The sequence below is a fragment of the Cebus imitator genome, unplaced genomic scaffold, assembly GCF_001604975.1.
Source record: "Cebus imitator isolate Cc_AM_T3 unplaced genomic scaffold, Cebus_imitator-1.0 Scaffold99, whole genome shotgun sequence".
Taxonomy (NCBI): domain Eukaryota; kingdom Metazoa; phylum Chordata; class Mammalia; order Primates; family Cebidae; genus Cebus; species Cebus imitator.
In genome coordinates, this window is record NW_016107414.1 from 4,911,831 (window position 1) to 4,925,358 (window position 13,528).

Consider the following 13,528-nt stretch of genomic DNA (forward strand, 5'->3'; position numbering starts at 1 on the left):
TGGGATTACAGGCACACGCCACCATGCCCAGCTAATTTTTTGTAGTTTTAGTAGAGACGGGGTTTCACCATGTTGACCAGGATGGTCTTGATCTCTTGACCTCGTGATCCACCCGCCTCGGCCTCCCAAAGTGCTGGGATTACAGGCGTGATCTCGCCCGGCCTACTCTCATTTCTTAACTGCTACCACTAGGTTGTAAAATCTTGACTACAATAGATTTTACACTGCCTAATCGATGTGCTACACATTATGTGCAATGGGAAGCAGAAATACCCCCTCATGTAGCCTTATACCCAAGTTGCACCACGGTATTTAAAGCTTCTAATCTGTGTCCTTCTGAGGGATACTGGTCTACTTGGGTTTGAACCCAATACCCTGACATCGTGCAACTTCTAGCCTTCCCATATCTGTAGCCAGCAAATTAAATTTCCTGTGTGGTTTCCACTTTGCTGACTGAACTCTGACATTTAAATACTTTTCTTGAACTTTGAATAAAATGGAATTTTCCTTAAGTTTTCAAATGTTGTATTTTCTTGCTACTAACATCAGAGGTCTAATTTAAACTCTTTTGCAATATATATACATATAACTAAAACTATGTAAAGTGTGTTTGAGTTTTTTTTAAAAACTACAGTTACGATGGCAAAGTAACTTTGCTGATCATGAATGATCCTGATCCTTAAAATTTATATTTTATGTTTTTACTTTTATATTACTCCTTACATGACTTGGAATAGAGATACATTTATACATACTGAATAACAATGTAATTATAAAATAATTTATTGAGTCCCAGTATTACATTTGAAAAATCAATATTATTTCATTCTTTGAAGTGTTCGGCATAAATTATCATAAACATTTCAAATAGCTGGTGTTTTGGGAAACACAGGATCTCTCCAAATTATTTCTTAAAACTGCATGTCAACTGACAAGTACCTTAAAAAGTTCATCTATGGAAACGGCAGTTTTAAAGAAAACGACAAAAACGTTTAAGCACTATTAAAATATGAAAGTAAATGTGAACTAATTCTTGTATCGGTATTGTAAGATAAAATAAAGCACAATGTAGAAAATTCATTCCCAAAATTTAAAGGCTTTTCAGTTTTTTTGTTTTGTTTTGTATTTTGTTTTTGAGACAGAGTCTCACTCTGTCATCAGGCTGGAATGCAGTGGCATGATCTCAACTCACTGCAACCTCCTACTCCCTGGTTCAAGCTATTCTCCTGCCTCAGCCTCCCGAGTAGCTGGGATTATAGGCAAGCACCACCATGCCTAGCTAATTTTTATATTTTTAGTAGAGATGGGGTTTCATCATGTTGGCCAGGAAGGTCTCGATCTCCTGACCTCATGATCCACCCACCTCGGCCTCCCAAAGTGCTGGGATTATAGGCATGAGCCACCACGTTCAGCCTTTTAGTTTGTTTTTTAAAGATAATATTATCCTAAGGCCAGAAGCAGTGGCTCACACCTGCAATCCCAACACTTTGGGAGGCTCAGATCATTTGAGGTCAGTGAGTTCAATCTGGTCAAAATGGCAAACCCTGTCTCTACTAAAAATAGAAAAATTAGCTGGGTGTGGTGGCAGGCACCTGTAATCCCAGTTACTCAAGAGGCTGAGGCAGAGAACTGCTTGAACCTGGGAGGTAGAGGTTGCAGGGTGCTGAGATCGCACCACTGCACTCCTGCCCGGGCAACAGAGCAAAACTCCATCTCAAAACAACAATAACAAAAAAAGATAATTATTCTAGGCTGTTTTCGCCTAGTGAAAGCCCATACCATAGGGAAGAGAGCAGTCTATTAAATATTGTACTTCTCTCCAACCCCATTTTTTTTTCTTTTTGTCCCACAAGTCATGACAGCCAAAAAACTTCTAATCATTCATGGGGCTCACCTCAGAATTGTCCATGGCAGCTTTCAGTATGTTGGAGTGTGCATTGACAGCCTGGACCGCAGTATTCTGAGCTGCAATAGCCTGCAGAGTGACACTTGCAGTTTGCCTCAGAGCATCTTCTAAGCTCTTGGCTAGAGCTTAAAAAAAAAAAAATGAACAGTTAAGAAACAAATCCCTACCTCCATAAATGACTGGAAACTTTTGCTATTCTCCTATTGAGACTTCCATTGTATTTCTCAAAAAATATGAAAAGGAACAACAAAATACATGAGGCTCAAGTTTAGGGAATCAAAGTTTCACTTAAAAGTATGGTAAAATACTGACAATTTAGTCTGGATGATGAATCTATGAAGCTTTATTACACGATTTTTTTGTATGTATATCTAAACTTTTTCAAAATAAAAAGTGTTTTTTTTTGTTTGTTTTTCAAAATTATTTAAAGAAGGACAAAAGGACTCAATAGCAGACACCAATGTTCGAGAGGCTACCAGCTATTAAGATCATATTTCTATATGCTGTTTCAGGAATATAAAGCAAAGAACAATTTTAGATAATTTACTAAAATGCAAAAAAAAATGGTCATTTGAAGAAAGACGGTTAGTGAGAATACTAATAATAAATGATATGACAAAAATAAAAAATACATTTGACAAATGAGAAAAAAAGATGATTTTGAGCGAAAGCAGCATAATCTAGCAAAGAACAAACAGAATCAGATGAACTACAAACAGTACCTCTGCAAGAAAGATATAAAAGGAAAGCTAATAAGGAGAATATAAAAAGAAATTGACAGAAGTGATAGAAGTGAAACAACAGCAGCAGGAAAAAAGAGAGAAGGAGGCAAGGGAAGGAAACCATGGTATTTGGATCCCACAACATACGTAAAGGAACAGTAGACATCAACTACAGGTAGTTGTGAACCACTTTACAGAGGCCACAGAAAGTGGGCTGCTGGAAGGCACCTGCTGCTTCCAGCCCTCTGAGTTCTAGTCACTGTACTCTGATCCTTGATAAATGTTACACACGCAAACATATGCATGTACATTTTTAAAGTCAAGTTTGAGAGAAAATTAAGAGGTGATAGATAAAATTCTGAAAATTTTCACTTGGCCCAAAATGAAAGATGAGAGGAACCAGGCAAAGAAAGTAACAGCTGTAACAGCAGACATCTCCATCTTACATATATAACTTAATTTCAAGGTGTCCATGTGATAAATGATAAAGAGAGACAACTGAAAAGTAAAGAAAAAAAAATAGCACTAAAAGAAAAAACAAATATTTCACTTAGTTAGAAGTCATTTTTTAAATATTCTCAACTATTTGTAACACAGCCAAGAATTCAGAATACAAAAAAAAAAAAATCAAAAATCCAAATCCGACTAGTAAAACCAATGCCATAGGCAGAGAATGACACCTATGCTCATTCTGTGCCTTCTACTGGTTTATACAGTTCTAAGAAATGTGGCTCCTCAGAGTAGGGCAGAACCACCACATTACAAGGGAAATGGGAACAAAGCAAATGTCGAGATCAAAAAACTATAAACAGCTGCTGTGAGTACTTAAACAACTCTCTGACCAGCAAAAAAAGCTATATCCCATGACCTCCAGAGACATTAACCTGTAGCACAGTACAAAAAATTACGTTACATGTGCTTTAAGACAGAAATAGAAAATTGTAAGCATCTATTATCTTTTTTAAACCATCTAAAAACTTAAGAATCCTGACCTAGCGACAACAGCAAAAATATATATATATATATATATATATATATATATATATATTAATAATAATAATAAACTTGGCCAGGTGTAGTAGCTCATGCATATAATCCAAGCACTTTGGGAGGCCAAAGTAGGAGGATTTCTTGAGGCCAAGAGTCCAACACTACCTTGACCAATATAGTGAGAGTCCATCTCTTAAAAAAAAAAAAAAGTAAAATTGAAAGTTAAAAAGGAATAGGCTTGTTAGCTGGAAACCGCCAATGTGTAGAACATTCCATGCCCTACTAGTGTCAGGTAAGAGCATTACTAGAACTACTAGAGAGTCCAGAGGCTAGATGATAAGGCAGTGTAAGCCATTCTGACTCCAGCAAATAAATTTACAAGATTAATAATTATTAATAAAAGACTCTTAGAGGCCAGGCGCCGTGGCTCACGCCTGTAATCCCAGCACTTTGGGAGGCCGAGGCGGGTGGATCACGAGGTCAAGAGATCAAGACCCTCCTGGTCAACATGGTGAAACCCCGTCTCTACTAAAAATACAAAAAATTAGCTGGGCATGGTGGTGCATGCCTGTAATCCCAGCTACTCAGGAGGCTGAGGCAGGAGAATTGCCTGAACCCAGGAGGCGAAGCGGAGGTTGCGGTGGGCCGAGATCGCGCCATTGCACTCCAGCCTGGGTACCAAGAGCGAAACTCCATCTCAAAAAAAAAAAAAAAAGACTCTTAGAGCTGGGTACAGTGGCTCACGCCTGTAATCTCAGCACTTTGGAAGGCCAAAGTGGAAGGATCACTTGAGCCCAGGAGTATAAGATCGGTCTAGGCAACATAATGAGACGCCCAACTCTATAAAAACTTTTCAAAAAAATTAGCCAAGCATAGTCGTACATGCCTATAGTCCCAGCTACATAGGAGGCTAAGGTGGGAGGATGGCTTGGACCTGGGAGGTTGAGGCTGCAGTGAGCCACAATAGCGTGACTGCACTCCAGCCTGGGTGACAGAGAAAGACCCTGTCTGAAAAAAATAAATAAAGGACTTTCAGGTAAGCTGCTAAAACAAGTAATCAATTTCTGTTTCCCAGGAGTATAAAGAATCTTTAGCACTAATCTAATCTTTAGTATTATTTGGAATTTTCACCAACCACACACTAAGAATAGTCTTTGTCACTTGGGTAAAAGAAATTTAGATGAAATGATGGTGGTGAATCAATCAATGAGGAAATGGAGACAAAGAGGCTAAATAACTTGGCCAAGCTCACACAACTAGTGAGTGGCAGAGCCAGATGTGACCCAATCAGAATTAGAGGAAAAACAACACAGCCAACAAAAGAAACCCCAACTAGCTGGTAGATGACAAACTTGTGCTGACAGTTTAAGAAGTGAGCAACTGGGAGATGACTCAAAATCCTTAAGAAGATGTTTGGTTTACATACAATCAATTTTAACTTGTTCTTGTTTTTCCTGTTGTGCAAGGCGAGCTGCAACTTCTTCAGGTGGTCGCTCCCTTATAGAAGATGAAGATGCTTCTTCTTGCAGCAAAAGTAAATAAGAGGAAACCAAATTTCAGAAAAACACCATCATTTGTACTGGCCAGTTATATCAATGCAGGGCATTTTTGTGGTAAGAATTCTAAAACCGTATCATTACTCTTAATGATTCCAAAATGAAGAAATAGGAACTCGCTTTTAATCTCCTTGTCTAAAAAGATGTATTAGAACTTTTAAATTTTTAAAAATTTCCTAAGACAGCCTGAAGATCTGAACCTAGTGTAAATGTATACATAGTGTCTAGGTGTTGCCTAGGCATTAAGTAGTTCTGATGAGCATATCATGCATAAAAGAGCAAATGTAAATAATTAAATTACCTGAAAGCTCAGGTGTGGGTTTTCCTTCACCAATTTCAGGGTGATCAGTTTTTAAAGATTCCTCATGCTGAACTGCAGGGGCTGGGACCGACAGTGTATCACCTGCTGCAGAAATAATTTGAGCTGCTTCTGTAGGTGCTATAAATATATGTTACTCATGGTATTTATACTTTCCAGGGTTAACAGAGAAACACACAGGAATTTACTAACACCACCACCCACTTCACATCTGATTCCTTAAAGACACAAATATTTGTACTGCCATATGTTTGAATAACACACAAACAGGGGCAATGACTACTGCATATATAAACGCACACGAAATGGACAATGGTTGGGAAAGAACAAAATTAAGAAGTCCTGTCTGCATCCACCTGCATTTTAACCATCATTATTCCCAGGCAAGGCTTTCAGTAATATTAAATATTAACAGACAAGAAGTGGACATTTAGATAACATAGAAAAAGAATAACAAAGGGAAAAGAGCCTGTTAATGAGGAAGACAGACAAAAGAAAGCAACTAAACAAAGAATATTTTGTAATTGCTTTGAAAAGTGGTAGAAGACATGTGAGCAGGAAAAAGATTACAGTTTTAAACACAAAGATGAAAGGTCACAGTGAACAAGAACAGAACTCAGTTAAAAGATATGCATATATTTTTTGTACTTTCGGGGGCCAAGGTGGAAGGACTACTTGAGGCCAAGACCAACCTGACCAACACAGCAAGACCCCATCTCTATCAATCAAATCAATCAATCAATACTGTGTGTGTGCAGTATGATACACATGCACATATTTTTTCTTTTTTTGAGACAAGGTTGCACTCTGTTGCCCAGGCTGGAGTACATTGGCACTATCATAGCTCACTGCAACCTCAACCTCCCAGGCACAAGCAACACTCCCACCTCAGCCTCTGGCATGTAGCTGGGACTACAGGTGTGCACCATCAAACCTGGCTAATTTTTAATTTTTTTTTGCAGAGACAGGGTCTGCCTCTCTTGCACAGGCTGGTTTCAAACACCTAGGCTCAAGTGATCCTCCCTCATCGGCCTCTCAAAGTGCTGGGATTACAGATGTGAGCCACTGTGCTGGGCCTTAGTTTTAAAGTAAAAGTCAATTATCAATCTCCTGGCTCAACATTCTCTTCCCATCCCACTCAGAATATAAAACATTTTGTTTGTTTGAGACAGTCTTGCCCTGTCACCCAGTCTGGAGTACAGTGGTACAATCACAGCTCACTGCAGCCTCAACCTCCTGGGCTCAAGTATTCCTCCCTCCCGAGTGCTGGGACTACAGGCGTGCACCACCATGCCCAGTTGATTTTTAATTTTTTATAGAAACAGGATCTTGCTATGTTGCCCAGGCTGCTTTCAAACTCCTGGGCTTAAGCAATCCTCCCGCCTTGGCTTCCCAAAGTTCTGGGATTACAGGCAGGAGCCCCTGGGACTGACCTAAAACAAAATTCTTACAATGGGCTTCCAAGGACTGTTACAATAAGCTTTTTGCTTCCTCTCTGACCTCATTTGCTCCTGTTCTCCCCTTAATCAATTCACTCCAGCCTCATTTACCCTTTGCTTGAGTATGTTGAGCCTCTGCACCAGCTAATCTTGCTGCCTGGGATGCTTTTCCTCACCATCCTTTTACATGACTTACCCTCCTTCTCTCTTTCTAACCTTTGCTCAGATAACACCTTTCAGGTAAGGCATTCCTTACACACTCCATTTAAAACTGCAGTGTTTCCTCTCACAACGTCTGACATCCTATACTTTTTACTTGTTTATTCCCTCTCCTCATCCAACCAAGGAATATCAGCTGAAAAAAAAATTTTTAACTGTATTGTTCATGGCTATTTCCCCAGTGCTTACAGGCATGTCTGGCACAGAAAAGACAGTAAATATCTGCTGAATTAAAGAAAGTCTGGTGACTTAACCAAGGACAGACATAACTAAGGAGAAACATAAGAAGTTCAAATGTATACTGAACAGGTTAAAGTTCAACAGGCAAGTACTGTAAATTAGGGTGGGGTGACTGATAGTTTCTGAAGTCAAAAACTATCTGCAGGGAGAAAAGCAAGACAGTTTCATCAGTAAGAAAGAGAGGATAAAGAATTGGTGAAGAAATTTACCTATAATTTAAAAAGGATGGTTTTAAATATTTAAGTACCTGTTGCTGAAGCTGGAGCATCTCCCTTTTGTTTTTGGAGTTGTGAGGCAGGCTGTTTAGATTCTTTCGTTACTTCTGATACACTAGAGGTTTTTAGTGGACCAGACTGAATCTTGGAAATAAAAAACATTTAACATTTCAGATATACGATTTTTTAAAAAGGTACAGTAATTTGCAGTATTTCAAATATCAAGTCTTTCAGGCTTTTAACATATGTACTTTAATAAATATAGTTGAGAGAAACCACCATTACTAAAAAAGTACAGTCCAAAGATTTCATTCCAAATGACCAGCCCATATTTCAGTAGTAACAAAGGCTTCTATTAGAGTGACCAATAAAGTCCATGACATATGATCTTCTCATTAAACATTATTCCTTGTACTTATACAGTATTAAGAAGACTATTATCATTTCCTTTCTAAATCAAATTATGATGTCTTCTGTATACATTCAATTAGAATCAAATGATTATTAAAGGCTCTGAGTAAAAATACAAATGAATTTTTTGTTTCTTTGATCTCCAGGATTCATGCAACTACATAATAAGATAAATGATCAATTTGTAAGTAATGCTTGCTTTCCTCTTTCCCAATTATTGCCTGCCCTAAGTTTAAGACACTGTTCATTTAAGAGGGTTGCCAGATGATGTGCCAGAGAAAATTACTTTTATTTTTATTTCCACTTATGGTATTCCACTTTTTGCCCTAACTTGGCAGTAGGACTCAGATATCCCTAACATGACTACTTAAACATAAGAGATGGTTCTGAATTTTGTCACTACCAGAAACTAGAATTATTCCCATTTTCATTAAAATATTATTTTTGAATGATGAATGTTTACTGTAACAAGCAAAATAATACCAAGATACATCAGTGGCTGTAACTTGCCTCTTCATTGCTTCTTTCCCTTTCCACTCTCTCAGGTAGCCACTGCTAATAGCCTATAATCCATCCTTCTACTCCCGAGCAAAAGCTCAAATATATACACATAAACGATGTTTCACTTCCTTAAACCAAAATAGGATTATACAAATTACCTTGTAACTTGCTCTTTCTTTCATTTAATACTGTATCACAGACATTTTCTTTCAGGTCAATAAATTCTTTGTAGTTGCATAATATCCTCATGTAAGTTTCCCATAATTTGGTCAACTTCTCCTCTATAGTCATTCAAGTTGTTTCCTGTTTTGTTTTGCTTTGTTGCTACAAACAAAGCAATGAACAACCATTCCTGTCCGTTTAAATGAAAAGCACCATAGTGTGACATCTTTGGGATAGTTTCCCAGAAGAGGAACTGCTGGGTCAAAGGGGGTGTGTGTGTGTGTGTGTGTGTGTGTGTGTGTGTGTGTGTGTGTGTGTGTGTGTGTATTTTTTGACACAGAGTCTTACTGGAGTGCAGTAGCACAACGTCAGCTCACTGCAACCTCCGCCTCTCAGGTTCAAGTGATTCTCCTGCTTCAGCCTCCGGAGTAGATGGGATTACAGGAGCCCACGCTAATTTTTGTATTTTTAGTAGAGACAGCGTTTTGCCATGTTGGCCAGGCTGGTCTCGAACTCCTGACCCGCCTCGGCCTCCTAAAGTGCTGGGATTACAGGCATGAGCCACTGCACCCAGCCGGAGTTGTATATTCTTAACAGATGTTAACAGATCACTTTCACTTAAGGTTCTAGTGACTCACATTCTCACAATAAAAGTGTGTGTGTGATCTATTTCCAAATTCAGTTGTTCTATTCCTTTAATTTCTTTTCCTGTGTCCCAACTTTATTTTATTAAAGTAGCAGTATAAAAACATCAGTATCTAGAAAAGCACCCTCCTCATCCCCTTTTCAAAATGTTCTTGAGTAGTCTTGTACATCATTAATTTCTTCATATGAACATTAACAGTGCATTAACTGGTTCCTCATCATCTAGAAAAATTTACTCAAATTCTTACTAAAGTTGTGTGTATAGACACACCATAAAAACATCATTCCTCTCAAATATATACATTTCTCTCATATATATGTATGTCATATATAATTGGTACTATCGTAATATATATTTGGTACTACCTTGGTATTATCTTTAATGACATACATATATATTTGAGAGAAATGACATTTTTATGATATGAAGTTCTATCCAGGAATATAACATTTGGAATCATTTAGGCATTATTCCATGTCCAACAAAAAGATTTTATGCATGGACAGTAAATACAGAGATAATGTTATAACAAATCATGGTACCGTTAGAAAGGTTACTATGGGCCAGGCGCAGTGGCTCTCGCCTGTAATCCCAGCACTTTGGGAGGCCAAGGCTGATGAATCACAAAGTCAGGAGATCAAGCCCATCCTGGCTAACACTGTGAAACCTGTCTCTACTAAAAATACAAAAAATTAGCCAGGTGGGGAGGCACATGCCTGTAGTCCCAGCTACCTGGGAGGCTGAGGCAGGAGAATCACTTGAACTTGGGAGGTGGAGGTTGCAGTGAGCTGAGAATGTGCCACTGCACTCAAGCCTGGGCGACAGAGCAAGACTCTGTCTCCAAAAAAAAAAAAAAAAAAGGTTACTATGAAATAAAATGCACAAGCAACAAGTTGACACAATGTTTCACAGGAGAGAGTGCTTAAATGAATGGTAAAAATTAATAATAATAATAAAAACACTAACTGCTCTTGTAATTCAGAGGTCAGAAAATTAACTTAGGTCTATGCAGTGAATGATGATGGCCTTGAGGAGAACATTAATGGGCAATGGAAAGGAAGTCATTCTGGGCAGGAAAACATCCTGAAAAAAGTTGTGCAAATGAAAGGGATCTTAGATGAGTTCTCTCTTTAACCATGGCCCTTGGAACAGTGTCTGTAACATAATAATCACTTGATTAACACCGGTTGAATAAATGAATAAATGGAAAGCACAGACGTATCTGTAATGAAGGACAACTGGTGTAGAGCTAAGGGCTTATGTGTAGGACCCAGAGATAAGGCTGCAAAGGTAAACAAGTGCCAGATTGCCACCAAGGATACTGAATATCAACTTAAAAGCTAGCAAAGACCACAAACTACAGAAATAAAGGTCCCCAGTGGCCAGTATCTAGGCTAACATTTAAGCACTCCTGGCTTCGTATTCCTTATTCGGAGCATGAGAAGTCTCTAAGATTTCTCTAGTTTTTACATCCTATGGTCTTCCGTCTTTTAAACAATAGGAAATATTTGGAAGTACACTAATAGGTGTTATCATGAAAATATCATAGCACTTCTTTTAGAAGATTCTCTGGTATTGATATGAGGATGACCCAGATTCTGTTAGGAGGCAGAGATCTAGTGGGATGGAGACTGGGAGGAAGATGGGAAAGACTATGCATGGAGAGGAACAGACCTAGTTCAGAAGATAATTTGAATATGAAGGGGTAGGGATAGTGGTAATGCAAGAAGAAGATTAAATAAGATAAGATAGCTAACAAACTATGGGTAACCTGTAATGAATCTAAGAATTCTGGCCTAGCTACACTGGACAGCTTGGTACTATCTTTAATACAAAACAGCAAATCAGGAGTAGCGTAAGTGTGGAGTTGGTGTAGTATAAATATGCTGAGTTATTAAGTGGAAATGTTCTGCAAAGTAGCTAAAGTGGAGTGAGGAGAAGCCAAGGCTATTTAGAGAAATAAAGGATTCAACTACAAAGAATGACATCTGAAGTCACGTCAACTGAGAAAAGGATGCTGCTCTGAATTTTTCAACTGTACTCCATGCTCCTAGAACAGCTTCCAGCTATTTCTCCTGGGTCATGCAGCTTAAAATAGATCCAAGATTTTAGAATAAATCCACAGGATTCTGATCCTTGACTTATGAAGCTGCAATATTATCTCCCTTAGCCAGTAAGGACATTTCAAAGTCCACACGGAAGAATAAATGATGTAGAAGACTAGACAAAAACATTTTGAAAAAGCATGGTCGGGGTGGGTTATAGGGAATAGGTTTGATGACATTTGTTTTTCCAAATGTTAACTTTGCTATAGGATTAGTCTCTAGATCATGCTAGATACTGGATGGTAAATCCACCCAGTTTCTAACAATAAACTGATCAGCCATGTCCAGCCTCATAGCATAAAGAAATGTTCAATACCAAAGTGTCAAAAATCCATGCTTTTTCTTTTTTTTTTTTTTTTTGAGGCGGAGTTTCACTCATGTTACCCAGGCTGGAGTGCAATGGCACGATCTCGGCTCACCGCAACCTCTGCCTCCTGGGTTCAGGCAATTCTCCTGCCTCAGCCTCCTGAGTAGCTGGGATTACAGGCACGCACCACTATGCCCAGCTAATTTTTTGTATTTTTAGTAGAGACGGGGTTTCACCATGTTGACCAGGATGGTCTCGATCTCTTGACCTCGTGATCCACCCGCCTCGGCCTCCCAAAGTGCTGGGATTACAGGCGTGAGCCACCGCGCCCGGCCTAAATCCATGCTTTTTCACAGAATTTTTTTTTTTACAAGAAGCTGTATGTGAATGAAGAAAACATTTAAAATTAGAGTTTAAAAATATTTTTTAAGTCTGGTGAGAAAAAAAATAGACACAAAGTTACAGGAATAATAGAAGGTATCCTGTCAACTAATCTGCATCTAGCTGAAAATTCTGTGACTCTGTATTACAGTCTAAAAGGAGCCATTACTAAGCATAACACGTGGTTCTGGCCAGGCGCGGTGGCTCATGCCTACAATCCCAGCACTTTCGGAGGCCGAGGGGGGTGGATCACAAGGTCAAGAGATTGAGACCATCCTGGTCAACATGGTGAAACCCCATCTCTACTAAAAATACAAAAATTAGCTGGGCATGGTGGCGCACGCCTATAGTCCCAGCTACTCGGGAGGCTGAGGCAGGAGAACTGCTTGAACCTAGGAGGCAGAAGTTGCGGTGAGCCGAGATCATGCCATTGCACTCCAGCCTAGGTAACAAGAGTGAAACTCCATCTCAAAAAACAAAAAAACATGTGGTTCTATGTCATGACCATTCTGCACTTGTTTTTGTAGTGTTCTAAGTAAGAGCCTGATATCTGCAACCGTACTGGATTACACATAGACGTACCCCTCGGTCAACAGGGCAACCATGGTTACCTCTGCCCAAGATATCCCCTCCGTTTACCCTTGTGTGCAGCACAATTATTTTCTATGTGGTATGTACTGAGAGCACTTATGGGACTCCAAAAGAATAAATATCCATCTGTACCAGTTACTATTAGTTCAATTTAAAGAAAACTGGCCAGGTGTGGTGGCTCACGCCTATAATCCCAACACTTTGGGAGGCCAAGGCAGGCAGATCACAAGGTCAGAAGTTCAAGACCAGCCTAGCCAACATGGTGAAATCCCATCTCTACTAAAAATACAAAAAATTAGCTGGGTGTGGTGGCGCACGCCTGCAATCCCAGCTACTTGGGAGGCTGAGGCAGGAGAATCACTTGAACTCAGGAGGTGGAGATTGCAGTGAGCGAGATTGCACTATTGCACTCTAGCCTGGGCAACAGAGCAAGACTCTGTCTCAAAAAAAAAGAAAAAAAAAAAAGAAAGCTAACATACATACATCTAACAAGTTGCACTGAATACATACAAAATACCATTGGCTCTCTGTATCTGTGGGTTCTACATCCATGGATTCAACCAGTCACAAATCAAAAATATTTTTTTTAAAAAACTGCACCTGAGCCCAGGCACAGTGGCTCACACCTGTAATCCCAGCACTTTGGGAGGCCAAGGCAGGTGGATCACCTGAGGTCTAGAGTTCAAGATAAGCCTGGCCAACATGGTGAAACCCCATCTCTACTAAAAATATAAAAAAATAGATGGGTTTGGTGGCAACTGCCTATAATCCCAGCTACTCGGGAGGCTGAGGCAGGAGAATCACTTGAACTTGGGAGG

At 39.2% G+C, this 13,528-nt stretch overlaps 1 protein-coding gene across 9 annotated transcripts in view; it reads right to left on the reverse strand.

Moving 5' to 3' along the window:
• IMMT (inner membrane mitochondrial protein) overlaps positions 1-13,528 on the reverse strand; it is a 44,955-nt gene that overhangs the window by 19,919 nt on the left and 11,508 nt on the right. For 2 of the 9 annotated variants that reach the window (XM_017536622.2, XM_017536620.2), the window contains exons 4-7: positions 7,639-7,750; positions 5,476-5,613; positions 5,045-5,140; positions 1,895-2,031 (exon numbers count right to left, since the gene is read on the reverse strand). In XM_017536622.2, coding sequence (XP_017392111.1) covers positions 1,895-2,031; positions 5,045-5,140; positions 5,476-5,613; positions 7,639-7,750 — 483 coding nt within the window. The remainder of the gene's footprint in view (positions 1-1,894; positions 2,032-5,044; positions 5,141-5,475; positions 5,614-7,638; positions 7,751-13,528) is intronic. The other 7 variants (XM_017536626.2, XM_017536625.2, XM_017536624.2 and 4 more) reach the window with 7 other exon arrangements.